The sequence below is a fragment of the Salvelinus namaycush genome, chromosome 2 (assembly GCF_016432855.1).
Source record: "Salvelinus namaycush isolate Seneca chromosome 2, SaNama_1.0, whole genome shotgun sequence".
Lineage (NCBI taxonomy): Eukaryota > Metazoa > Chordata > Actinopteri > Salmoniformes > Salmonidae > Salvelinus > Salvelinus namaycush.
This window is the reverse complement of record NC_052308.1, coordinates 44,558,884-44,584,851: the sequence shown is the minus strand read 5'-3', so window position 1 is coordinate 44,584,851 and position 25,968 is coordinate 44,558,884. Positions and strand designations below refer to the sequence as shown.

The 25,968-nt window shown below is 44.4% G+C and overlaps 2 protein-coding genes across 3 annotated transcripts in view; both read left to right on the top strand.

Moving 5' to 3' along the window:
• Positions 1-3,288: 3,288 nt before the first annotated feature.
• On the top strand, positions 3,289-16,208 carry LOC120063723 (ubiquitin carboxyl-terminal hydrolase BAP1-like). Of its 2 annotated transcripts, XM_039014021.1 has the most exons (17): positions 3,289-3,498; positions 3,829-3,858; positions 3,970-4,024; positions 4,187-4,319; positions 4,511-4,630; positions 4,723-4,784; positions 5,040-5,182; positions 8,222-8,300; positions 8,400-8,523; positions 8,786-8,933; positions 9,191-9,363; positions 9,562-9,692; positions 9,962-10,431; positions 13,911-14,143; positions 14,402-14,494; positions 14,605-14,677; positions 14,987-16,208. In XM_039014021.1, exons 1-17 carry the CDS (start codon positions 3,462-3,464, stop codon positions 15,118-15,120), a joined length of 2,238 nt encoding a protein of 745 aa, XP_038869949.1. In that variant the 5' UTR covers positions 3,289-3,461; the 3' UTR covers positions 15,121-16,208. The 2 variants fall into 2 exon arrangements, 1 of the variants encoding a protein (XP_038869949.1); XR_005478541.1 differs by lacking the exons at positions 14,402-14,494; positions 14,605-14,677; positions 14,987-16,208 and adding an exon at positions 10,866-10,998 and having other exon boundaries at positions 8,400-8,601; positions 13,911-13,994.
• A 4,125-nt stretch (positions 16,209-20,333) lies between these two features.
• Positions 20,334-25,968, top strand: part of bsnb (bassoon (presynaptic cytomatrix protein) b) — a 116,902-nt gene continuing 111,267 nt past the window's right edge. Inside the window, exon 1 of the mRNA XM_038965688.1 lies at positions 20,334-20,512. Within this exon, the coding sequence (XP_038821616.1) occupies positions 20,334-20,512 (179 nt within the window). The remainder of the gene's footprint in view (positions 20,513-25,968) is intronic.

The window sequence follows — 25,968 nt, the reverse complement described above, 5'->3', positions numbered from 1 at the left end:
CAGAAGTTGTCATATACTGAGGCAGTGAAGAAAGTAGAGTAAGATGGGTCCTGGCCCCTTACACTAAGTCTGAATTTGTCCTGCTAGGTGACCTAAACTGGGACATGCTTAAACCACCTGACCAAGTCCTAAAGCAATGGGACTCCCTAAATCTTTCTCAGATTATTATCAATCCCACAAGGTATGACTCCAAACACTCAGAAAAGGCTACTCTCCTTGATGTTATCCTCACAAATAATCATTGGTAGTCTGGTGTTTTCTGTAATGACCTTAGTGATCACGGTTGTCCTGATTTGTCATAGACGCTTGCTAAAAAACTTTAATGAGCAAGCCTTCCTTCATGAACTGGCCTCTGTAAAATGGTATAGAATCAACTTGATTCTCTCTGTCGAAGATGCTTGGACCTTCTTTTTTGATATTTTCAGTGGTATTGTTTACAAACAGGCCCCCATAAAGAAAATGAGAATTAAAAACAGGTTCAGCCCCTGGTTCGACAGTGATCTTGCGGCGTTACTCCACCTCAAGAATTGCATTTGGCGAAATGCTCGGCACACACATACGCAGGCTGACTGGCTCTCGTTCAGGCAAATTAATAATAAGTGCACTCAGGCTATCCGGAAGGCCAAAGTTAGTTACTTTAAGGAGCAGTTCTCTCTCTGTGGGTCTAACCCCAAGAAGTTCTGGAAAACGGTTAAAGACCTGGAGAACAAACCCTTGATGATGTGGTTGTTACTGACAAGAAGCACATGGCTGAGCACTTTAATCACCACTTCATTAAGTCAGGATTCCTATTTGACTGAGCCATGCCTCCTTGCCAGTTCAACATTTCCTCATCTCCCACCCCTTCTAATGCGACTATCCCTGATGCTTTTCCGTATTTTTCCCCTGCCCCGCTACAAAGTTTCTCCCTGCAGGCAGTCTCTGAGTCTGAGGTGCTAAAGGAGCTCCTTAAACTTGACCCAAAAAGGTCAGACTCTTTCTTCTTTAAGGTTGCTGCCGCTATCATCGCCAAGCCTATCTCCAACCTTTTTAACCCGTCTCTTCTTTCTGGGAAGGTTCCCATTTCTTGGAAGGCAGCCACAGTTTGTACTTTATTTAAAGGGGGAGATCAATCTGATCCCATTTCTATTTTGCCCTGTTTATCAAAAGTGTTGGAAAAACTTGTCAATAATCAACAGACTGGCTTTCTTGATGTCTATAGTATTCTCTTGGGTATGCAATCTGGTTTCCGCTCAGGTTATGGATGTGTCACTGCAACCTTAAAGGTCCTCAATGATGTCACCATTGCCCTTGATTCTAAGCAATGTTGTTCTGCTATTTTTTTAAACTTGGCCAATGCTTTTGATACAGTAAACCATTTAATTATTGTGAGCCAGCTAAGGAGTATTGGTGTCTCTGATGGTTCTTTGGCCTGGTTTGCTAACTACCTCTCTCAAAGAGTGCAGTGTATAAAGTCTTAAAATCTTCTGTATCAGCCACTGCCTGTCACCAAGGGAGTACCCTAAGGCTCGATCCTAGGCCCTACACTCTTCTTAATTTACATCAACAACATTGCTCAGGCAGTAGGAAGCTCTCTCAGCCATTTATATGCATATGATACAGTCTTATACTCAGCAGACCCCTCCCTGGATTTTGTGTTAAATGCTCTACAACAAAGCTTTATTAGTGTCCAACAAGCTTTCTCTACCCTTGACCTCCAAAACAAAGGTCATGTGGTTTGGTAAGAAGAATGCCCCTCTCCCAACAGGTGTGATTACTACCTCTGAGGGTTTAGAGCTTGAGGTATTCACCTCATACAAGTACTTGGGAGTATGGCTAGACGGTACACTGTCCTTTTCTCAGCACATATCAACGCTGCAGGCTAAAGTTAAATCTAGACTTGGTTTCCTCTATGGTAATAGCTCCTCTTTCACCCCAGCTGCCAAACTAACCCTGATTCAGATGACCATCCTACCCATGCTAGATTACAGAGAGATAATTTATAGATCGGCAGGTAAGGATGCTCTCGAGCGGGTAGATGTTCTTTACCATTCTGCCAACAGATTTGACACCAATGCTCCTTATAGGACACATCACTGCACTCTATACTCCTCTGTAAACTGGTCATCTCTGTATAGCTGTCGCAAGACTCACTCCCCCCTTTCTGAGATATCAACTGCAGCCCTCATCCTCCACATACAACACCTGTTCTGCCAGTCAAATTCTGTTAAAGGTCCCCAATGCACACACATCCCTGGGTCGCTCCTCTTTCAGTTCGCTGCAGCTAGAAACTGGAACGAGCTGCAAGAAACACTCAAACTGGACAGTTTTATCTCAATCCCTTCATTCAAAGACTCAATCATTGACACTCTTACTGACAGTTGTGGCTGCTTTGTGTGATGCATTGTTGTCTCTACCTTCTTGCCCTTGTGCTGTTGTCTGTGCCCAAAAATGTTTGTACCATAATTTGTGCTGCTACTATGTTGTGTTGCTACCACGTTGTTGTTATGTTGTGTTACTACCATGCTATTTTGTCATGTGTTGCTGCCTTGCTATGTTGTTGTCTTAGGTCTCTCTTTAAGTAGTGTTGTGTTGTCTCGCCGTGATGTGTGTTTTGTCCTATATTTCTATTTTTAATCCCAGCCCCCGTCCCCGCAGGAGGCCATTTGCCTTTTGGTAGGCCGTCATTGTAAATAAGAATTTGTTCTTAACTGACTTGCCTAGTTAAAAAATAAATAATAATAATAAAGGGGAAGGGATCCTGAGAGGAGTGGTGTGAGTAGTAGACCTGTACCAGTACAGAGGGATAAAACCAACAAGTGATCTATGTTTCAGTAAGATTGGATTTTTGCCACATAAGTCGCAGAAAATAGAGGTTGTGGTGGCAGCTGCAGAGAGGAATTTGTGCTAGACTATCCAAAAATCCAATCTTACTGAAAATCATTTCGCTTCACCCGCAATAACATCTGCTAAACATGTGTATGTGACCAATACAATTTGATTTGACATCAGAAGAGTTACAGGGTGTGTTAAGGGGTGGTGTCCCATCCTTTCAGACTGTTGGCCTGAAGTAGGACTAAATATATTTAAATACTGGAATATGGTATTTATTATTATTTTTGGGGGAGTCTACTGTTAGATGGTAGGGTATTTGTTGTATTCAAAAAAACAAAACAAAATTATATGCTAGGTATAGGGGAGTTATACTCCAGTCTAGTAGGTGGCGGTAATGCAACATTTATTGGATGCCAACCGCCGTTAAACTTAATCGAAGAAGAAGAATAGTAGTCTTGAATACGACCATATCAAAGTCGCACATAAATGACGTCCAATTAAAGCGTCCAAGCTGTCGTTCTTTTGTGTTAGAAATGAATATGTCTTCGTTCCGTTAGCTAATTGGGTAAAACTTTTGTAGTGGTTATGTGAATATGGACTGGCTCAGTACTTAGCCAAATGTCGATGGACTGTAATTACATACAAAAATGAACAAAGGGTGGCTGGAACTCGAGAGTGACCCGGGTAAGAAGCTAATGCGTTAGCTGCTAACGTTAGCGAACAATTCTTTGTCATATAATCTAATCTACAATCAGATTGTTTGATCGTCTCTGTTTTACTGCCAGTAAACACAATACGTTTAATAGCAAATTACGGTATATAGATTTATACGCAGGGCTATGAGTCAGCTAGCTACTGTAGCTTGTAATATATCAATTCCACACTAGTTAGTACTATAACGTTACATTGTTCATTAGTTGCACCAGCAGGAGGACTTACCTACAATGTTTCTGTTTGTATGATCGAAGCCATTGTTACATTTTCAATTAACGTGTTTTCTTATAATCTGTGCAGGGCTATTCACGCTCTTGGTGGAGGATTTTGGTGAGTTGATTTGACAGGTTGGTTGATAAAGTAAACTTGTACTGGATAAGTGTGAGCACCACATAGTTTGAGTATCCCTTTGTGTATTTTGCATGTGTGTTTGTAATGTAGGCGTGAAGGGGGTTCAGGTGGAGGAGATATACGACCTACAAAGCAAGTGTCCAAGGTATGGAGCAATGGTCATCAAGCTAGTGTCACTGTGTCAAACTCTCTGAAAACCTCATTATATATACAGCCCACTGTATATATAGCCTAGGCCTACTTGTGTATAAACTCAAATATGTGGACAGCTTTCTGATGTCCTTGACTCTTGTCCCCCCCCACCCAGTCCTGTCTATGGCTTCATCTTCCTGTTCAAGTGGATTGAGGAGCGAAGGTCTAGGAGGAAAGTCTCCACCTTGATGGATGAGACCTCTGTCATTGATGATGACATTGTTAATGACATGTTCTTTGCCCACCAGGTGAGTTTAGTCCTTGACTATAAGATTCAGGCCAGTCAGTTTGCAGTAATAGTGATTTGCATGCATGGAGGCTATATTGTTGTCAGAATGTGGTGCATTCCATCATTTCCTACTGTGTCAGAGGAAGGCATTGTTTTTATTTTCTTTCTGTCATTGAGTTCCTTTACACGGTTATTTCTTTCTGTGCCCAGCTGATCCCCAACTCCTGTGCCACCCATGCACTTCTGAGCGTGCTCCTGAACTGTAGTGGGGTTGAGTTGGGCACTACCCTCAGTCGCATGAAGACCTTCACTAAAGGCTTCGGTCCAGAGGTGAGGACACACACACCTACCTCTCTCCAATTTCTGCTGTGGTGTTATGATTATAATAAAATTTTACATTGCATTCTTTCGTGTTCTTTCAGAGTAAAGGCTACGCCATTGGAAATGCCCCAGAGCTGGCCAAAGCACATAACAGCCATGCCAGGTAGGAGGTGCTGCTGCGTTTGTCCCTCCCTGTTGAGTATGCCCCTTCCTACAACTAGGTTTTATTCAGTAGGCACATAAAAAAAAACAGGCTGAAACAGAGAGGTACCTACCTGAAATTGTCCAATTAGAAACAGTTGTTTTCATTTGTTGTTGCAAAACATTTTCTACGTTGTGCACTAATGAATACAACCCTGATTTGTACAAATGTGACTGCCACCCATGATTGATTCTTCCTTCTCTTGTTTCCATGGAGACCGGAGCCCAGGCACCTGCCGGAGAAGCAGAATGGGATTAGTGCCGTGCGGACCATGGAAGCGTTCCACTTTGTCAGCTACGTGCCCATCAAAGACCGACTGTTTGAGTTAGACGGCCTCAAGGCATACCCCATTGACCACGGTGAGACTGCACGCTGTGATGGACTAAGGGAAGCAGCGTAGTACTGCTCACTCACGTTGAGACAGCCTAGCGGAGCCTTAAAGTATGGGTCACGACCCAAAGTGGGTTGCGGACCTGTTAATTGCGGCTCGCGATTTGTCCTGAGTAAATGTATAATTATTTCATGTAATTACTGGAATTGATTTGGTTAAGTGCAACTGCGGTCTCTGCTCAGTGCGCTCTCAGCTGAGCAGCGGTGTCTCTGCTCAGTTTGGCAGCTGCGCGAGTGGGAGGGAGATGCCTGTGTGCTTTGCAGTTTACCCAATCTTTTTTCTGCAGTTTTATTGAAGATCACGCTGCTGTCATTCAGCAGTAGATGAGGCGCTGTCAGCCACTGACTTGTCATTCCCACTCGCCATCACTCACCGCTGTCATCAAATGGACTCAAGCTAGCCACAAGTTTTGACTGAGCACAATTGTCATGAAATGCAAATACAGTGATGAGTTTCTCTCTTGGTTTCATACAAACTTTGAGAAATAATGAGGAGCCCAGGGAGTTCTTTCAGAACAGGGCAGAATGCTTCAGGAAACAGTGCTTCGACAGTGGAAAAGTAAGTCAGCTAGGAAGGCATTGTTGTCATTTTATAACAGGTGATGATCAGCGGAAATAAGGGAGTACTATCTTTCATAGTAGTCGATGTCAGTTTCTCTTTCAAACAATCCCCTTGGACACAGCTAATAGCTAGCTAGCTAATATTAGCCAAAGCAAGCTAGCCAGCTACTGCAACCCTAAGTAGCAGTACAGATGAAGATGGAAAATGATCAGGACGACTGTACATCTTACTGTAGAAATTATTGTTGAAAGCAAGTTAAGTTGAAACTGTTGTGTTAAAATACAAGTAATCATTTTGATTCTGGAATTTACTGATTTAAAGCAAGATGCTTTTTGAGGCAAACACGCACAGTTCTGGGTTGCTCATCTACAGCAGGAATCTGTCTTCTGCCTGACAGAAAGCAGTAGATGTTTTGATCCAGTTTGGCACCACATACCTATGTGAGTCAGGGTTCTCAACTCTGGCATCTTTAAAAAAACAAGTACAGAAACGGACTCGATGCTGAGCATGACCTCCGAGTTGCACTGTCAAAAACGGAGCCCAGAATAGACCTGCTTGTTGAAAACTTCAACCAGCCATGCACCTCTGTGTGTGTTTTGTATGTTTGTTTTCTGGTCTACTGTGTGATTGTGATCTGTGTGAGGTGATCAATCCGTTTATTCCAGTCAGAATATTTGTTGTTGAATTTAAACAGCAACAGTTCCAACCTGGACCTATATGTAGGAGTGTTTTTAAAGGTGGAAAATGAATTGAATTGCTAAATGAAACATGAATTGCTATTTACAGTTGAAGTCGGAAGTTTACATACACCTTAGACAAATACATTTAAACTCAGTTTTTCACAATTTCTGACAATTTCTGACATTTAATCCTAGTAAAAATTCCCTGTCTTAGGTCAGTTAGGATCACCACTTTACTTTAAGAATGTGAAATGTCAGAATAATAGTAGAGAGATTTCAGCTTTTATTTCTTTCATCACATTCCCAGTGGGTCAGAAGTTTACATACACTCAATTAGAATTTGGTAGCATTGCCTTTAAATTGTTTAACTTGGGTCAAATGTTTCCGGTAGCCTTCCACAAGCTTCCCACAATAAGTTGGGTGAATTTTGACCCATTCCTCCTGACAGGTAGACCACCTTGCTCGCACACACTTTTTCAGATTTTCTATAGGATTGAGGTCAGGTCTTTGTGATGACCACTCCAATACCTTGACTTTGTTGTCTTTAAGCCATTTTGCCACAACTTTGGAAGTATGTTTGGAGTCATTGTCCATTTGGAAGGCCCATTTGCGACCAAGCTTTAACTTCCTGACTGATGTCTTGAGATGTTGCTTCAATATATCCAAATCATTTTCCTCCCTCATGATGCCATCTATTTTGTGAAGTGCACCAGTCCCTCCTGCAGCAAAGCATCCCCACAACATGATGCTGCCACCCCTGTGCTTCAAGATTGGGATGGTGTTCTTCAGCTTGCAAGCCTCCCCCTTTTTCCTCCAAACATAATGATGGTCATTATGGCCAAACAGTTATATTTTTGTTTCATCAGACAAGAGGACATTTCTCCAAAAACCGTAGTCTGGCTTTTTTATGGCGGTTTTGGAGCAGTGGCTTCTTCCTTGATGAGCGGCCTTTCAGGTTATGTCGATATACTTGCGTACTATTGTTTGTACAGATGAACTTGGTACCTTCAGGCGTTTGGGAATTGCTCCCAAGGATGAACCAGACTTGTGGAGGTCTACAACTGTTTTTCTGAGGTCTTGGCTGATTTTTTTGATTTTCCCATGATGTCAAGCAAAGAGGCATTGAGTTTGAAGGTCGGCCTTGAAATACATCCACAGGTACACCTCCAATTGACTCAGGCTAATTTACATCATTTATCAGAAGCTTCTAAAGCCATGACATCATTTTCTGGAATTTTCCAAGCCGTTAAAAGGCACAGTCAACTTAGTGCATGTAAACTTCTGACTAATGACTCCAACCTAAGTATATGTACACTTCTGACTTCAACTGTATATGGGTATTTCATAAAATTATTTGTTTTTGTCTATTTTGTTTTAGGCATCAGGGCAATGAAATGTACCAATTATTATGCATAGGTCCATGTTTTCATAAGCTTGGGTCCCAGGAAAACACAGAATTTCTAATTTGGGTCCCAGGCTGATACATTTTAAGAACCCCTGGCCTAGTGTCTTCATAGCGCTGTAATGTCATGTAAAGCACATGACTATGACTTCTCTCACCTACTGTGTGGCAATACAACCCTTGACGAAATACTGTGAGACTACAGTGGCTCATTTTCAAATGGCACTCTATTCCCTATGTAGTCCACTCCTCTTGTCCAGGGCCCATAGGGTGACCACGTGGGCTCGAGATGAAAGCAGCGTGGGGAGGGGGGGGGGGGGGGAAGTCAATTCTAAACATTTCTTCCTCCGCCAATCTCTCTCAGGGCCATGGGGAGAGGAGGAGGAGTGGACGGATAAGGCTCGACGGGTCATCATGGAGAGGATTGGCTTGGCCACAGCTGGGTGAGCCTGAGGCCTATCTCTTGCCTCAGTAACACTGAATGAGATGTTACGCGCACACGCACACACACACACACTCACACACTTTCTCTCACCTCTCAGAGAGCCATACCATGATATCCGCTTCAACCTGATGGCAGTGGTTCCTGACCGCAGGGTGAAGTATGAGTCCAAACTAGAGATCCTCAAGAGGAACAGACAGATGGTTCTGGAGGGATTACAGCAGGTCAGGAAACCCACACAGAGGAGCCAATTGATACACCCCAGTGAGAAAGTGTGGGTGGGTGTGTGTGTATCTCATCAGGTGTGTTCCTTTTAGCTTGCCCTTTGTCCTGGTTAAGCAGAGATTTGACTTTAGGATCAATAGAATGGTCTAAAATGTGCCAACTCTACCCAGCCAGTGCCCCTGGCGAGCTAAAACGAATGCACCCAGACCAATAGACCACGTGTGTCCGATTGACTTGACATGAATGTCACCTGTTCTCCAGCTGATCCGGGTCACCCAGCCAGAGCTCGTCCAGGACAGAAAGCAGCAGGACTCCTCCCCCTCAGAGGACACGCCCCCTGCTATCAAAAAAGAAGAGGCAGAGCCTCAACCTGTTACATCACAGGGGGCCGAGCAGACTCCTCCCACAGGTATTACATTCACCTCCAACCTCCCCAATGTAGATTCTCTTTATAGACATGAGAAAGGGTTTCTGCGAGTCCGTCGTTGTCTCCCAAATGGCACCCTATTCCCTATGTAGTGCACTATTTTTGACCATAGCCATATGGGCGCTGGTCAAAAGTAGTGCACCATGAAGGGAATGTCTCAGGGTATGATGTGCTGCAACAGTTCCACTGATGTCCCTGAGTTCATGACTGTCTCTCCCCCTGTTCTGCGGACGCTGCAGCAGCCCAGTCCCAGTCGACACCCAGCCCCTCAGGCAAGGGGAAGGCCATGGGGAAACCAACCGCCCCAGCGGGGGGAGGGGGAGCCACGCAGCCTGTCAACAGCCCCACCCTAATCGTCCCGCGCCTGCCCGCCTTCCTGGACAACCACAACTACGCCAAGTCCCCCATGCAGGTCAGCAGGAGGGGGATGGGTTAAGATGTGACACATCTCAAATTTCCACACTCAAGTCTCATTAACATCAATGTGTGATGGATTGTCACGACAGGCTTGACTTAGGTACACACATCTCAAGTTAGGATTTGGCCCCATGGACCAATACTATATGTTTGCCGTGACAAGGTAGATGATTGGTTATTCTGTGATTGACAGGAGGAAGAGGACCTTGCGGCAGGGGTGACGGGGGTAGGTCGTCCCCGGGTGCCTGGCGCAAACCAGCCCCCCTTCTCTGACGATGACGATGAGGAGGAAGAAACTGGCACAGCAGCAGGCACACCCACCAGGTCAGCTCCACACAACTAGAGTTATTCTAGTTCCATGGTCACTCTCTTTCTATTCTAGTTCTATGGTCACTCTTTCTATTCTATTTCCATTCTATTTCTATGGTCAGCTCCTTATCGCATGGTGTTTCCATTAAGACTGTGGTAAAGGCCTTAGTTGATGGTGTTATTCAGACTAAAAAGGGTTATACCACATTTTTCCTTGAGTCCAAAATGTTCCCCTCTGTAACTTGAATGTTCGCATATGTTCATGTGTGTGTTGGTGTGTTTAGGTTCAGGCGGAAGGCGGGCCTGCGTTCACGTACGGGCCGTGTAGGTGGCGGTGGCGTGGAGACCAAGCTGGCGCTGAGTGTCCTGGCCGAGAAACTCAAGAAGGAAGTCCAGAGGAAGGATGCTCTGGCCACACCCCTCTCGGTCCGCACCGAGGGCCGCACGGGGGGTATCGTGATCACCGCCACCTCGCAGCCTTCGCCCACGCCAAGCAACGAGAGCACCGACACCGCCTCGGAGATGGGCAGCGCCTTCAACTCGCCACTGCGCTCCCCGGCTCGCTCCCAGGCGGCCACACGGCCCTCCAGCCCCGTGGCGTCCCACCTGTCCCGGGTGCTGTTCGGGGAGGATGAGGGTCTGCTGAGGCTGGACGCCAGGCACAACCGGGCTGTTAGAGAGCTGGGGCCCTCCGTCAGCACCGCCCTGCTGCACCTACAGGAGGATGGTGTTATATATGCTGTACCGCCACCCGGTGAGGATGTGTGTGTGTGTGTGTGCAAGATAGGGAGAGTAAGAGACTGGACATGTGGGGAAGCGAACATGGGCACTCGGATTTAAGATTATCATCATAAATTAATTATCAAAGAGCAGCTGCTTACCTTCAAACCTAATTACATAAGCCATATTAATACCTGGATTATACTAATCTAATACCAGACTGACACAGCTCTGGAGATGCAAGAGCTGAACAATGCCTTAACTAGTAGGGATGTGACGATTCACCGATGCGCACCGGCCCCCGATTTCAAATGTTTTTAGAAACAAGTGCATCGGCCCACAAACCGATCCAAATGTAGCATGCATCAGTCAGAAAATCGATTCAAACGTTACAAATCGCCGGTTGACTAAAATGTTTTGCTCATCTTACCTTATTTTTACCTTCTGAAAATGCCTCTCATCTTTCAGTGTCGAACTGCATGTAACTGTGTTGACAGTCATTGGTCTACAATTCAGTTTGCATGCCGAACAACCCCAGGCCATATCGGTAGCCTAGTCAAACTGCACACTGTGCCCAGCTTCACGCGCTGACCAACGTGAGGTAGGCAACCTGTTCCTGATCTTGCATGATATTAGGCTATATTGAGTGACAACCTATATAATTTGCTAGGTTATAGTTATCTATGCACTGTTAAATTGTGTTTTTACCAGAATAGAAGTAAGCTACAGGAGAGACAACTCTCATTGGCTGTCCCTGCTGGCAATAGATTTTATTTTGATTTGTTCACCATCGCCAATAGTTTTGGTAGTTTAGCTTTAAACGGTGTACACTGAGTATACCAAACATTAGGAAGACCTTCCTAATATTGAGTTGCAACCCCCCTTTTGCCCTCAGAACAGCCTCAATTCGTCGGGGCATGGACTCTTCAAGGTGTCGAAAGCGTTTGACAGGGATGCTGACCCATGTTGACTCCAATGCTTCCCACAGTTGTGTCAAGTTGGCTGGATGTCCTTTGCGGGGGTGAAATCTAAAGTGTGCTATGTAATAGCTAATTTGGAAACAATAAATATTGATGCATTGCTAGCTCAAACACTTAATCTGCAAAAATGACAAGTTAATTAGTGGGTGATGATTTCAGAATCAAAGTGGGGCGACACAAAACTGGCTACATTGTCCCCCCCCAAACTGGTAGTGGGGTGGTACCTAGTCTCCCTTATAGCTCAGGTGCCTACATAGTACCTACACCATAGACATATGTAATTTACACACACACACACACAGCCCTCTCAGACAGATCCAGCTCAGAGAGCCCCAACTCATGAGCTCTATCAGCAGCAGATTTGAATTTAGAATGGAAAATGAATGTGTTTATGCAACAAATGTTAGTGCATCGAATCGGATCAAACCGAATCCCATCGATTCGCTCTCAAATCAAACCGAATCGCACTATTCGTTCATGAATCCTATCGGAGCCCATGTACAGTTGAAGTCGGAAGTTTACATACTCTCAGGTTGGAGTCATTAAAACTCGTTTTTCAACCACTCCACACATTTCTTGTTAACAAACTATAGTTTTGGCAAGTCGGTTAGGACATCTACTTTGTGCATGACACAATTTTTTCCAACAGTTTTAATTCACTGTATTACAATTCCAGTGGGTCAGAAGTTTACATACACTAAGTTGACTGTGCCTTTAAACAGCTTGGAATATTCCAGAAAATTATGGCTTTAGAAGCTTCTGATAGGCTAATTGACATAATTTGAGTCAATTGGAGGTGTACCTGTGGATGTATTTCAAGGCCTACTTTCAAACTCAGTGCCTCTTTGTTTGACATCATGGGAAAATCAAATGAAATCAGCCCAAAAAATTGTAGACCTCCACAAGTCCGGTTCATCCTTGGGAGCAATTTCCAAACGCCTGAAGGTACCACGTTCATCTGTACAAACAATAGTACGCAAGTATAAACACCATGGGACCACGCAGCCATCATAATGCTCAGGAAGGAGACGTGTTCTGTCTCCTAGAGATGAACGTACTCAAAGTGTAAATCAATCCCAGAACAACAGCAAAGGACCTTGTGAAGATGCTGGAGGAAACCGGTATAAAAGTACATATCCACAGTAAAACGAGTCCTATATCGACATAACCTGAAAGGCCGCTCAGCAAGGAAGAAGCCACTACTACAAAACCGCCATAAAAAGCCAGACTACGGTTTGCAACTGCACATGGGGACAAAGATCGTACTTTTTGGAGAAATGTCCTCTGGTCTGATGTAACAAAAATAGAACTGTTTGGCCATAATGACCATCGTTATGTTTGGAGGAAATAGGGGGAGGCTTGCAAGCCGAAGAACACCATCCCAACCATGAAGCACTGGGGGTGGCAGCATCATGTTGTGGGGGTGCTTTGCTGCAGGAGGGACTGGTGCACTTAAAAAAATAGATGGCATCATGAGGCAGGAAAATTATTTGGATATATTGAAGCAACATTTCAAGACATCAGTCAGGAAGTTAAAGCTTGGTCGCAAATGGGTCTTCCAAATGGACAATGACCGCAAGTATACTTCCAAAGTTGTGGCAAAATGGCTTAAGGACAACAAAGTCAAGGTATTGGATTGGCCATCACAAAGCCCTGACCTCAATCCCATAGAAAAATTGTGGGCAGAACTGAAAAAGCGTGTGCGAGCAAGGAGGCCTTACAAACCTGACTCAGTTACACCAGCAACATTTTGGAATGGACCAAAATTTACTCAACTTATTGTGGGAAGCTTGTGGAAGGCTACCCAAAATGTTTGACCCAAGTTAAACAATTTAAAGGCAACGCTACCAAATACTAATTGAATGTATGTAAACTTCTGACCCACTGGGAATGTGATGAAAGAAATACAAGCTGAAATAAATCCTTCTCTCTACTATTATTCTGACATTTCACATTCTTAAAATAAAGTGGTGATCTTAACTGACCTAAGACAGGGAATTTTTACTAGGATTAAATGTCAGGAATTGTGAAATACTGAGTTTAAATGTATTTGGCTAAGGTGTATGTAAACTTCCGACTTCAACTGTAGAAATAACAAAATATGCTGAAAAGCTGCCGTGTTGTTCAATGTAACCAGGTATAAAATCCCGACCTACGGTTCGGTTTGCAATGCTCCCACATAGGAAATAGAGAATGTGAGAAGAACCCTGTGGCTTCACGCTATTCGACGTGGGGAATGTGGGTACCCGGGGTCCATCAAATCGTCTTGTAAGGATAGATGCACATTCCTATTAGCCAGACAGAAATGTATGGAAGGTGACACCACTGAATCTGATGGCGAGTTGATAGCTGGGACATATTCGCTACAAACTAAACGAAAGAAAATGGACAAACGGGGAGGAACTTCCTGAACTTGTCTAATAAGAAACTCTATTTTTTGGGGGGGTTCCTAAACGTTTTTTTATACAGTGTGCAATAATGAATATTTGTTGGGGTTTATTGCGCAATAGATGTTGTTTCTATGCCTGTGCAGCTGATACACCACCTGAGGGGTCCAAGCGAGAGAAGGCAGGCACTCCAGAGAAGGTAAAAGAGCAAGGGAGCAACCCAGCAGGAGGGGGGGAAGGTGTGAAGGAGGACGGTAAGGAGGGACCATCGGCGGAGGTGAAAGAGGAGCGCAAAGACGTCAAACCCAGAAAGGAAAAGATCATCTCCACGGAATCCGTTGGAAGCAACAAGCCCTCCGGGGAAAAATACTCTCCTAAAGTAGGTCTCTTTTTTTTCTTCTCTCTCTCGCTAGAAACATCCCTGGAGATTTCTGTATTTTTATGGCTCGTCAAACCTTTTTTCGAGTTATTGTCCTGTTTTCCACTCGTTTTTGTATGCCTTTTGTTTTCCAATTCATCGTCTTTCACTGTATTGTGTGTCTAATAGTTAATAAGGTTGACTTGCTGTATGTAACAGTTTGATGTTTATAACCAAATGTCAGCCAGTTGATTTCTTCTCCCTCTTGTTTTCCTGCAGGAGCTGCTCGCTCTGCTGAAATGTGTGGAGGCGGACATCGCCAACTATGAAGTGTTTTTGAAGGAGGAGGTGGAGAAGAGGAAGAAATACAAGGTTATAATACATTCTAATCAAGTTCCTAAGTAAGTGGGATTAATGAGCTGGTCACAGAAATCCAAAGCTGTGTGGGTGTTAATGGAAATGTTGAACTGTGTTTTGACCAGATCGATGACCAGAGAAGGACCCATAATTATGACGAGTTCATCTGTACTTTCATATCCATGCTGGCCCAAGAAGGTAAGGTCACCTCTCAACTCTTTCCCTTGGTAGAACGAAAGGTGGAATTTCATGCATGCACACATCCAGTCTTATTCTCTCTCTGTGTATTAGCTGATCTCTGTTCTATATTTAACCTCCCTACTGTCCAGTCAGGGACCCACACTGCCTGAGAGTAGTCCACATAATGGTACACTCTCTCCATGTCTTCCTCTCTGACAAGTGTTTTTATATGATTTCCTGTAGGAAATGTGATATAACATTTTACTAGATCATAGGCAATTTTACAGGAACCAATTTTACAAGTTCTCGCTCTCCTTCTGTCTCCAGGCATGTTGGCTAGTCTGGTCGAGCAGAATATCTCTGTGCGTCGTCGTCAGGGAGTGAGCATCGGCCGTCTACACAAACAGAGGAAACCAGACCGCAGGAAACGCTCGCGACCCTACAAGGCCAAGCGCCAGTGACCCCAGGAAGTGCTTGCTCGGGATCACCGATCACCAATCACAGCAGAGAAAATACAAAAACCCTTGTTGCACTCATGACACTGTCTTGTGACGTCAGGGAGAAAAGGACTCATTCATATTGCTGTATTTGTGTCAGTCTCTGACTTCATCCAATGGACCATCTGTTGATTAGTTTAATCAGGTTGTTTGCTTTACTGTAAGCAGAAGAGTAATTTTGTATGTTAGATTGTGTCCTGAGTGACACCCTATTCCCTAGTGCACTACTTTTGACCAGAGCCCGACATAGTGTAATACTTTTTATGGGCCCTGATCAAATGTTGGGTGCTATATAGGGAATTGGGTGCAGTTTGGGATGCACTCCTAGTTTCCATGTAAAAGGACCTCTGTCTGTGCCATCACACTGTGGACTGGGTCGTGTTCATTAGGCACGCGGCGGCAAACTTTTTGGACGTTTTGCAAATGAAAATGAGTTTGCAATTCCAGGTAGTTCCTCCCTGTTTCAGTCTGTTTTTCTTCCATTTGGTGCCTAATGAACACAAAGGTGTGACAACTGATTGTGAGGGACACAGGAAGCTTCTGGGAAGTCTTGGAGTTGGTCGGATCATGTGATGTGACTCCTCTTTCCTGTCAAGAAGGGCTGGTTCACCGCTATTTGCTTGCTTGTATAATGCTTTGGCAGTACCCGACGATGCGTCCCAAATAGCACCATATTTCCTATTTAGTATACTATCTTTAGGTCTCTGATCAAAAGTAGTGCACTATATAGGGAATAAGGTGCAATTTGGAATATACTGTATCCCCTTTCGAGGTCCTGTAAATGAATGGATGAGATTTACTCATGTTTTTTAAAGTCTGTAAATGATCTCTAAATGTAGATTCTAATGTTGGAGAGCATGAGATGCGTGTGGGGGAGTGTGTAAACAGTTTGTATGTTTCTGTACATATGTATCTGTCAGCATCAGTGGTAACAGAAGTGGTTTTTAAAAATCCTAGTCACATGAATACTACAATGAACTCCACAAAAGCACTATTGACCTCACTTCTCATCATGCCATAGCTCTGGGTCATATATTTGATAAAAACATATCACATGGGCTTGGCTTTGACTGCATTTATTCCATTACTTGCACAGAGACTTCCATCCTCTTAGCAGACTGAGTTTAGTCCGTGACCATCCTCTCTGATTTGAATAGTGTTGTGAGCGGAAAGCGAACCCGCTGAGGCGTGGAACGCAAACACCTTACTTACGCTTCGTGCCAATAGGACTCATCCACTTGGTGGGAATTGTAACATGCTTCATATAGCGAGGACCGTTACAAGAGCTTTATATGTTGAGACACCGCTGGAGCTGGAGACTTTCCTAAGGAAGAATACCCTCTGGAGTCCAGAGGGCAGACGTAAGCGGGGGAGGCCCAAGACACCATGGCAGAGAACAGTCGAGACTGAGCTCCAGCCACATCAGTAGAGCAGGGCCACGGTGAAGATGGCCAGAGACCGATAGAATTGAAGAGCCTTTGCTGTGGCCCTATGTGCCAGCCAGCACAACTGAGATGAGTGAGTGTAGAGAATGTCCAAGCTGCCATTTTGTTGAGTTGCTGCCTATGTCCACGAGGTGTAGCAATGGCTCCAGGATGTGCTGCTGAACCCCCTTAGTCACACAGTTATATCATCGACACTTCTCCATGGTCAGCAAGGCCTCTCGCCACATGGGTTCATTCCAATGTAGTGTCACTTTGGAGACGTTTAGGCACATTGTAATACCTAGCATTATACATAGACCTACAACCAGGAAGACATAATCCAAGCTAGCCTCAATCTTAGCTTTGGTCAAGTCAGCACAACTCAACATTATGAAGTAAAAAACCCACTCCGGTTGTTATTTAAACATTTTTTTTAGGGCCAAAGTGTTATTATGAATGTTGAGTGTATTAAATAGGGCTTGTTCCGGTGTACTGGTTTCTTCTTCTAATCTTCCTTAACCCAATGGCATTGTCACACCACCATGATAGAGCTGGCCATGCACCCTGAAGATGTAGTGCTCTATGTAGGGGATAGGGTGCCATTTGGGACACCGATTCACCCAGAGCCAACAGTGCGTTGATATGACTACATTGGAGTTGGCATTTTCTTTTTCATTATTTTAGGCAGGAAATGAATCGGGGCAGACGGTGGTATCCTAACCCAATGTTAACTTTTATGCCTTTCACAAATCCTAACCTTAACCTCACTGAAACTATACCTCATTTTAACCTTAACCTAAGTCTTGACCATATGCCTGTTTTCATTCTGCCCGTTGATTTCATTCTGCCACTGTGCTGCGTCTCTCCAACAGCACCCTGGAGAGGCGCGCAGGGCATGGACAAGCTAAATATTTTGCGCCCCTGCCTTTGGCAAACTGGGCACTGCTTATCACGAGGCACTCACCTAAATAGCCCTTATGCCACTGGGTGAGAGAAGTTATCATTGTTTATGGGCAGAATAATGTGAAGTTTTATGTGTTGTTGGTGGTGTGTCGGAAAATGCTGCCCTCTTCAAACTGCCGCTCTAGGCGGCTGCCTAATGGACTGGCCGACACTGCTCTACATGATTATTATTTACCACCTTTATCATTCATTTTAATTTAAGGTTAGGGTTAGCAGTGTGGTTAAGGTTAAGTTTCAAATCCAACTTTAAGAAGATACATTTTTTTTTTTAAATAGGCAGGGTTTATGACTTTGTGGCTATAGAAGCTAGTGACAACCGGGTTTTTCGCAGGAGTGTGAATGAATGAGAGTGGTGCTGAGGGGAGAGATTGTAGATAGCATTATCAATGATGGAGTAGCCTTAGCTGCGGAGGAAATGACATCTGCTGGGTCCTGCAGAGCTGAGCACAGCGCCTGGAACTGATCAACAGTTAACTGATCAATAGTCACAGAAACAGCGGCCAGAAAGGACAGACAGGGGTACTGGAAGGGACAGGGCGGCTGGCTAACACCCAAATAGCACCCTATTCTCTATATAGTTTACTACTTTTGATTAGAGCCCTATGGGCCCTGGTCAAAAGCAGTGCACTAAATAGGGAATAGGGTGCCATTTTGGATGCATAATCTGTCTAGTGCCCTTTGAGACTGTAGCCTTTTAACGAGGAAGAGAACGTGCAGGCTTCATAGAAGATTTGGTTTATTCTATTTAGTGGTCATTATTTTCAATCCATCTCAGCGCTTTAGAGCATAACAGGTTGTACAACCTGGAGAGCACCACTCTAATTGGTCCACTGTTAGAGAGACACGCCTCTCCATGGAGCATAGTAGGCCTATTAACAAACACTACGCCTACGTAACATGCAGTGGGAAATGGAGATGAATGACAGTTTCATGTTTAAATTGCTTCTACACTGCTCAAAAAAATAAAGGGAACACTTAAACAACACAATGTAACTCCAAGTCAATCCCACTTCTGTGAAATCAAACTGTCCACTTAGGAAGCAACACTGATTGACAATAAATTTCACATGCTGTTGTGCAAATGGAATAGACAAAAGGTGGAAATTATAGGCAATTAGCAAGACACCCCCAATAAAGGAGTGATTCTGCAGGTGGTGACCACAGACCACTTCTCAGTTCCTATGCTTCCTGGCTGATGTTTTGGTCACTTTTGAATGCTGGCGGTGCTCTCACTCTAGTGGTAGCATGAGACGGAGTCTACAACCCACACAAGTGGCTCAGGTAGTGCAGCTCATCCAGGATGGCACATCAATGCGAGCTGTGGCAAGAAGGTTTGCTGTGTCTGTCAGCGTAGTGTCCAGAGCATGGAGGCGCTACCAGGAGACAGGCCAGTACATCAGGAGACGTGGAGGAGGTCGTAGGAGGGCAACAACCCAGCAGCAGGACCGCTACCTCCGCCTTTGAGCAGGAAGAGCACTGCCAGAGCCCTGCAAAATGACCTCCAGCAGGCCACAAATGTGCATGTGTCTGCTCAAACGGTCAGAAACAGACTCCATGAGGGTGGTATGAGGGCCCGACGTCCACAGGTGGGGGTTGTGCTTACAGTCCAACACCGTGCAGGACGTTTGGCATTTGCCAGAGAACACCAATATTGGCAAATTCGCCACTGGCGCCCTGTGCTCTTCACAGATGAAAGCAGGTTCACACTGAGCACATGAGCACATGTGACAGACGTGACAGAGTCTGGAGACGCCTTGGAGAACGTTCTGCTGCCTGCAACATCCTCCAGCATGACCGGTTTGGCGGTGGGTCAGTCATGGTGTGGGGTGGCATTTCTTTGTGGGGCCGCACAGCCCTCCATGTGCTCGCCAGAGGTAGCCTGACTGCCATTAGGTACCGAGATGAGATCCTCAGAGCCCTTGTGAGACCATATGCTGACACATGCACATTTGTGGCCTGCTGGAGGTCATTTTGCAGGGCTCTGGCAGTGCTCCTCCTGCTCAAAGGCAGAGGTAGCGGTCCTGCTGCTGGGTTGTTGCCCTCCTACGACCTCCTCCACGTCTCCTGATGTACTGGCCTGTCTCCTGGTAGCGCCTCCATGCTCTGGACACTACGCTGACAGACACAGCAAACCTTCTTGCCACAGCTCGCATTGATGTGCCATCCTGGATGAGCTGCACTACCTGAGCCACTTGTGTGGGTTGTAGACTCCGTCTCATGCTACCACTAGAGTGAGAGCACCGCCAGCATTCAAAAGTGACCAAAACATCAGCCAGGAAGCATAGGAACTGAGAAGTGGTCTGTGGTCACCACCTGCAGAATCACTCCTTTATTGGGGGTGTCTTGCTAATTGCCTATAATTTCCACCTTTTGTCTATTCCATTTGCACAACAGCATGTGAAATTTATTGTCAATCAGTGTTGCTTCCTAAGTGGACAGTTTGATTTCACAGAAGTGGGATTGACTTGGAGTTACATTGTGTTGTTTAAGTGTTCCCTTTATTTTTTTGAGCAGTGTATATTGGAAAATGTCATGTTTTTCATGCGGTTCAAGTGTCTTGGCAGGCGACACAAACGAGGACTTAAGGGCACGCGCCCGTACGCGCTCACTCCCTTTTGCGTCAGCGCGCGTCCTCTGTCTTTCCGTCAGTGCTCGTGCTCCGTGCAGGAAACAGAATTATAGGTGATGATGGCGGAAGGGGAGCAGCGTTGAGTTTCCTCAGAGTTTTTTATTCTAACTGTAGAACCCTCTACAACTTCGTTTCTCTCCTCCGAATCATCTTCCGAGACGATGGGGAACGAAGGCAGCATCGAGGGAGAGGGCCAGCCGGGACAGCCCGGCTCTACTGTTCCTTCCCCGGGGGCTCCGACTTCCATTTCAGCACCAGCAGGCTCTGGACAGCTCATCAAGCCCAGCAATGGTGCGCCAACGGGAGGGACGGGGGCCGGACCCGGCCCGGGGATTAACAGGTACTATCTGGGACAGTTCTCTGCAGAACCGTGACAATAAAACAACAATGTTTCTGTTTCCAGGATATTTATTTATCGTGATGCATGTCATGTAGCGTAGCCTTTAGTGGACGATCAGCTATAGACTATAGTGGCCGTTTGTCAGAGTGTGGAGAAAATAGGCTACAGCTGGTGTTTTTAATTATTTATTTACAATATCGTTGTCAACACATATTGTCCATATAGGCTAGGTTATTCCTAGTTTTGCAATGTAGCCATTTGTTGAATAGGTTACTTGTACAAATGTGATGCAACAGTCATGCATAAATGGCTAAAATCTCACGTTAACAGGCGGGTAAGCTAAAGTAAGGCAGTCGGCTACTGTATAAGCTATAAAGAGAAGGTAGACATTTTAAATCATGAATGGTCACAGCTCTATACTGTATAATTATAGCGTGCGTAAGCATATTGTAGCCACCAAATTGAACATTTTCATTGATGAAGATTCCACGCCCGCTCTTGCACAGTGTGCGTGAGATTGGGCTATCAGGTTGTAGCTATACTAGAGGGGCCATCTCTTTACGATGAAGCGAAACACCACCTTCATACTTTTTTACATTCTCTTTTGGTGATCTCTAAAATATATCCCTTTTAGTAGATAAGGGATTCCATTGTTTTTTACACTTTGATTCCACGATGGGCGTGACGTGTGAGGAAAAGCAGCTGCAGTGACTGTAGTGGTCTTTTCACGTGACGTAGATTCAGAGAAAGAGCAACCGTTTTTTCTCGTCAATTGACTACAACACCTGCTAAATAGCAGTCTAAAAGGCGACCGTTAGAACCTTAGTAGAAAATACAATCATCACTTCTTCAGTAGAGAATATTCCAATAGAAAAAGAAAAAACGATAGATTAGTAACATACTGTACTTTAGAGACGGGGTGATGGGATGAAAGCATATTGAGTCAACGTGTTCCCATAACTCTTGAATCATTTCTATCGCCACACCTTTTACATGGTCGGTTGCGCTGTTGGAGCACCATGTCGTAAATAAAACGTAAATATTTTCCCACGTATGAGTGCAAAGTCAAGTTTGCATGCTACGTTCATGATTAATGTTACATCAACGCCGAATCTAGTGAATCATATGCCTCACGTGAAGAAGAAAAGTCGCTTTCCCTCCCCATATTGTCTTTTGTCAATTGTATAATGTAGCCTAGCCTACTGTGTGTTTATTATTAATATTAATTTGCTACTCATTATTCATTTGTAACACACACACACACACACACACACACACACACACACACACACACACACACACACACACACACACACACACACACACACACACAGGATGCTCAGCTGAAGACCTGTCTGTGTGTGTGTGTGTGTGTGTGTAGATAACTGTCAGACTGATGGTCTCTAACATCATTGTGACTGGATAACACAAGCTGAAGACCAGAATACCATCAGCAGATAGCGCTGCCTGTATTTTGCATGTAGTATGTACAGTATATAGGCTTATTTTGCCTGTATGTAAGCCTTGTCTGAGACAGAACACATAGGGTAGTGAAAGCCCCCCCCCCAAATAATATACTTTATATACAGTGCATTCAGAAAGTATTCAGACCCCTTCACTTTTTCAACATTTTGTTACATTACAGCTTTATTTTAAAATGTATAAAAATAAATAAACAATCCTCATCAATCTACACACAATACCCCAATGACAAAGTGAAAACATTATTGTTTTTTTGCAAAAAAAATCTGATATCACAAAAAACTGATATCACAAACTGAGCAATCGGGGGAAAAGGGCCTTGGTCAGTGAGGTGACCAAGAACCCGATGGTCACTCTGACAGAGCTCCAGAGTTCCTCTGTGGAGATGGGAGGACCTTCCAGAAGGACAATCATCTCTGCAGCACTCCACCAATCAGGCCTTTATGGTAGAGTGGGCAGGCGGAAGCCACTCCTCAGTAAAAGGCACATGACAGCCCACTTTTTTTAGGTGCCTAAAGGCACATGAGAAACAAGATTCTCTGGTCTGATGAAACCAAGATTGAACTCTTTGGCCTGAATGCCAAGTGTCACATATGGAGGAAACCTGGAACCATACCTACGGCGAAGCATGGTGGTGGCAGCATCATGCTGTGGGGATGTTTTTCAGTGGCAGGGACTGGGAGACTAGTTAGAATTGAGGAGAAGATGAACAGAGCAAAGTGCAGAGAGATCCTTGGTGAAAATATGCTCCAGAGCACTCAGGACCTCAGACTGGGTTGAAGGTTCACCTTCCAACAGTACAACGACCCTAAGCACACAGCCAAGACAACGCAGGAGTGGCTTCGGGACAAGTCTCTGAATGTCCTTGAGTGGCCCAGCCAGAGCCCGGACCTGAACCCGATCGAAGATCTCCGGAGAGACCTGAAAATTGTTGTTCAGCGAAGCTTCCCATCAAACGTGACAGAGCTTGAGAGGATCTGCAGAGAGGAATGAGAGAAACTCTCCAAATACAGGTGTGCCAAGCTTGTAGTGTCATACCCAAGAAGACTTGAGGCAGAGACTAATCTCTGCCAAAGGTGCTTCAACAAAGTACTGAATAAATAATAATAAAGGTCTGAATACTTATGTAAATGTGATATTTTAGTTTGTTTATTTTCATTACGGAGCATTGTGTGTAGATAAATTAGGATTTTTTAGTTATTTTATATATTTTAGAACAAGGCTGTAACGTAACCAAATGTGGAAAAAGTCAAGGGGTCTGAATACTTTCCGAATGCACTGTATATACAGTACCAGTCAAAAGTTTGGACACACCTACTCATTGAAGTGTTTTATTTTATTTGTACTATTTTCTACATTGTAGAATAATAGTGAAGACATCAAAACAATGAAATAACACATGGAATCATGTAGTAACTTAAAAAGTGTTATACAAATCCAAATATATTTTAGATTCTTCAAAGTAGCCACCCTTTGCCTTGATGACAGCTTTGCACTCGCTTGGAATTCTCTCAACTATCTTCACCTGGAATGCTTTTCCAACAGTTTTGAAGGAGTTCCCACATATGCTGAGCACTTGTTGGCTGCGTTTTCTTCACTCTGCGGTCCAACTCATCCCAAACCATCTCAATTGGGTTGAGGTCGGGTGATTGTGGAGGCCTGTTCATCTGATGCAGCACTCCATCCCTCTGCTTCTTTGTCAAATAGCCCTTACACAGCCTGGAGGTGTGTTGGGTCATTGTCCTGTTGAAAAACAAATGATAGTCCCACTAAGCGCACACCAGATGGGATGGTGTATCCCTGCAGAATGCTGTGGTAGCCATGCTGGTTATGTGTGCCTTGAGTTCTAAATAAATCCCAGACAGTGTCATCAGCAAAGCACCCCCACACCATAACACCTCCTCCTCCATGCTTCACGGTTGGAACTACACATGCGGAGATCATCCGTTCACCTAAGACACGGCGGTTGGAACCAATCATCGCACATTTGGACTCATTAGACCAAATGACAGATTTCCACTGGTCTAATGTCCATTGCTTGTGTTTCTTGGCCCAAGCAAGTCTCTTCTTATTATTGGCGTCCTTTAGTAATGGTTTCTTTGCAGTAGTTTGACAATGAAGGCCTGATTCACGCAGTCTCCTCTGAACAGTTGATGTTGAGATGTATCTGTTATTTCAACTCTGTGAAGCATTTGTTTGGGCTGCAATCTGAGGTGCAGTTAACTCTAATGAAAAAATCCTCTGCAGCAGAGGTAACTCTGGGTCTTTCTTTCCTGTGGCGGTCCTCATGTGAGCCAGTTTCATCATAGCGCTTGATGGTTTTTGCGACTGCACTTGAAGAAAACACTTGGTCTTTTACCAAATAGGGCTATCTTCTGTATATCACCTCTACCTTGTCACAACACAACTGATTGGCTCAAACGCATTAAGAAGGAAAGAAATTCCACAAATTAACTTTTAACAAGGCATACCTGTTAATTGAAATGCATTCCAGGTGAATGCCCCATGAAGCTGGTTGAGAGAATGCCAAGAGTTTGCAAAGCTGTCATCAAGGCAAAAAGTGGCTACTTTGAAGAATCTCAAATACAAAATATATTTTGATTTGTTTTACACCATTTTGGTTACTACATGATTCCATATGTGTTATTTCATAGTTGTGATGTCTTCACTATTATTCTACAATGTAGAAAATAGGAAAAATAAAGAAAAACCCTTGAATGAGTAGGCATGTCCAAACTTTTGACTGGTACTGTGTGTATATGTGTGTGTATATATATATATATATATTCTATATAAAGGTGTGTATATATATATATATATATATATATATATATATATACTGTATATATATATGTGTGTGTATACATGTATGTACAGTATGTGTGTGTGTGTGGACACCCCTTCAAATTAGTGGATTTGGCTATTTCAGCACACCCATTGCTGACAGGTTTATTAAATAAAGCACATATCCATGCAATCTCCATAGACAAACATTGGCAATAGAATGGCCTTATTGAAGAGCTCAGTGACTTTCAATGTAGCACCGTTGTAGGATGCCACCTTTCCAGTTCTTAAAATTGTCTTTCTTTTGAAGTGGAATGTCTCGGAGCAACAACGGCTCAGCAGCGAAGTGGTAGCCCACACAAGGTCACAGAACGGGACCGCCGAGTGCTGAAGCGCGTAGCACGTAAAAATCATCTGTCAGTTGCAACACTCACTACCAAACTGCCTCTGGAAGCAACCTCAGCACAAGAACTGTTCATCGGGAGATTAATGAAATGGGTTTCAATGTCCGAGCATTGAAACCCGCCTTTGGACTCTGGAGCAGTGGAAACACGTTCTCTGGAGTGATGAATCACGCTTCACTATCTGGCAGTCCGACGGACAAATCTGGGTTGGACAGATGCCAGGAGAACGCTACCTGCCCCAATGCATAGTGCCACCTGTAAAGTTTGGTGGAGGAGGAATAATGGTCTGGGGCTGTTTTTCATGGTTTGGGTTAGGCCCCTTAGTTCCAGTTAAGGGAAATCTTAACACTACAGCATAACATGACATTTTAGACGATTCTGTGCTTCCAGCTTTGTGGCGACAGTTTGGGGAAGGCCCTTTCCTGTTTCAGCATGACAATGCCCCCGTGTACGAACCGAGGTTCATACAGAAAGGGTTTGTACAGATCGGTGTGGAAGAACTTGACTGGCCTGCACAGAGCTCTAAACTCAACCCCATCAAACACCTTTGGGATGAATTAAAACACAGACTGCGAGCCAGGCCTAATCACCCAACATCAGTGCCCGACCTCACTAATGCTCTTGTAGCTGAATGGAAGCAAGTCCCCGCAACAATGTTCCAACATCTAGTGCAAAGCCTTCCCAGAAGAGTGGAGGCTGTTATAGCAGCAACAGGGACCAACTCCATATTAATGCCCATGATTTTGAAGTGAGATGTTCGGTGTCCACATACTTTTAGTCGCAGTA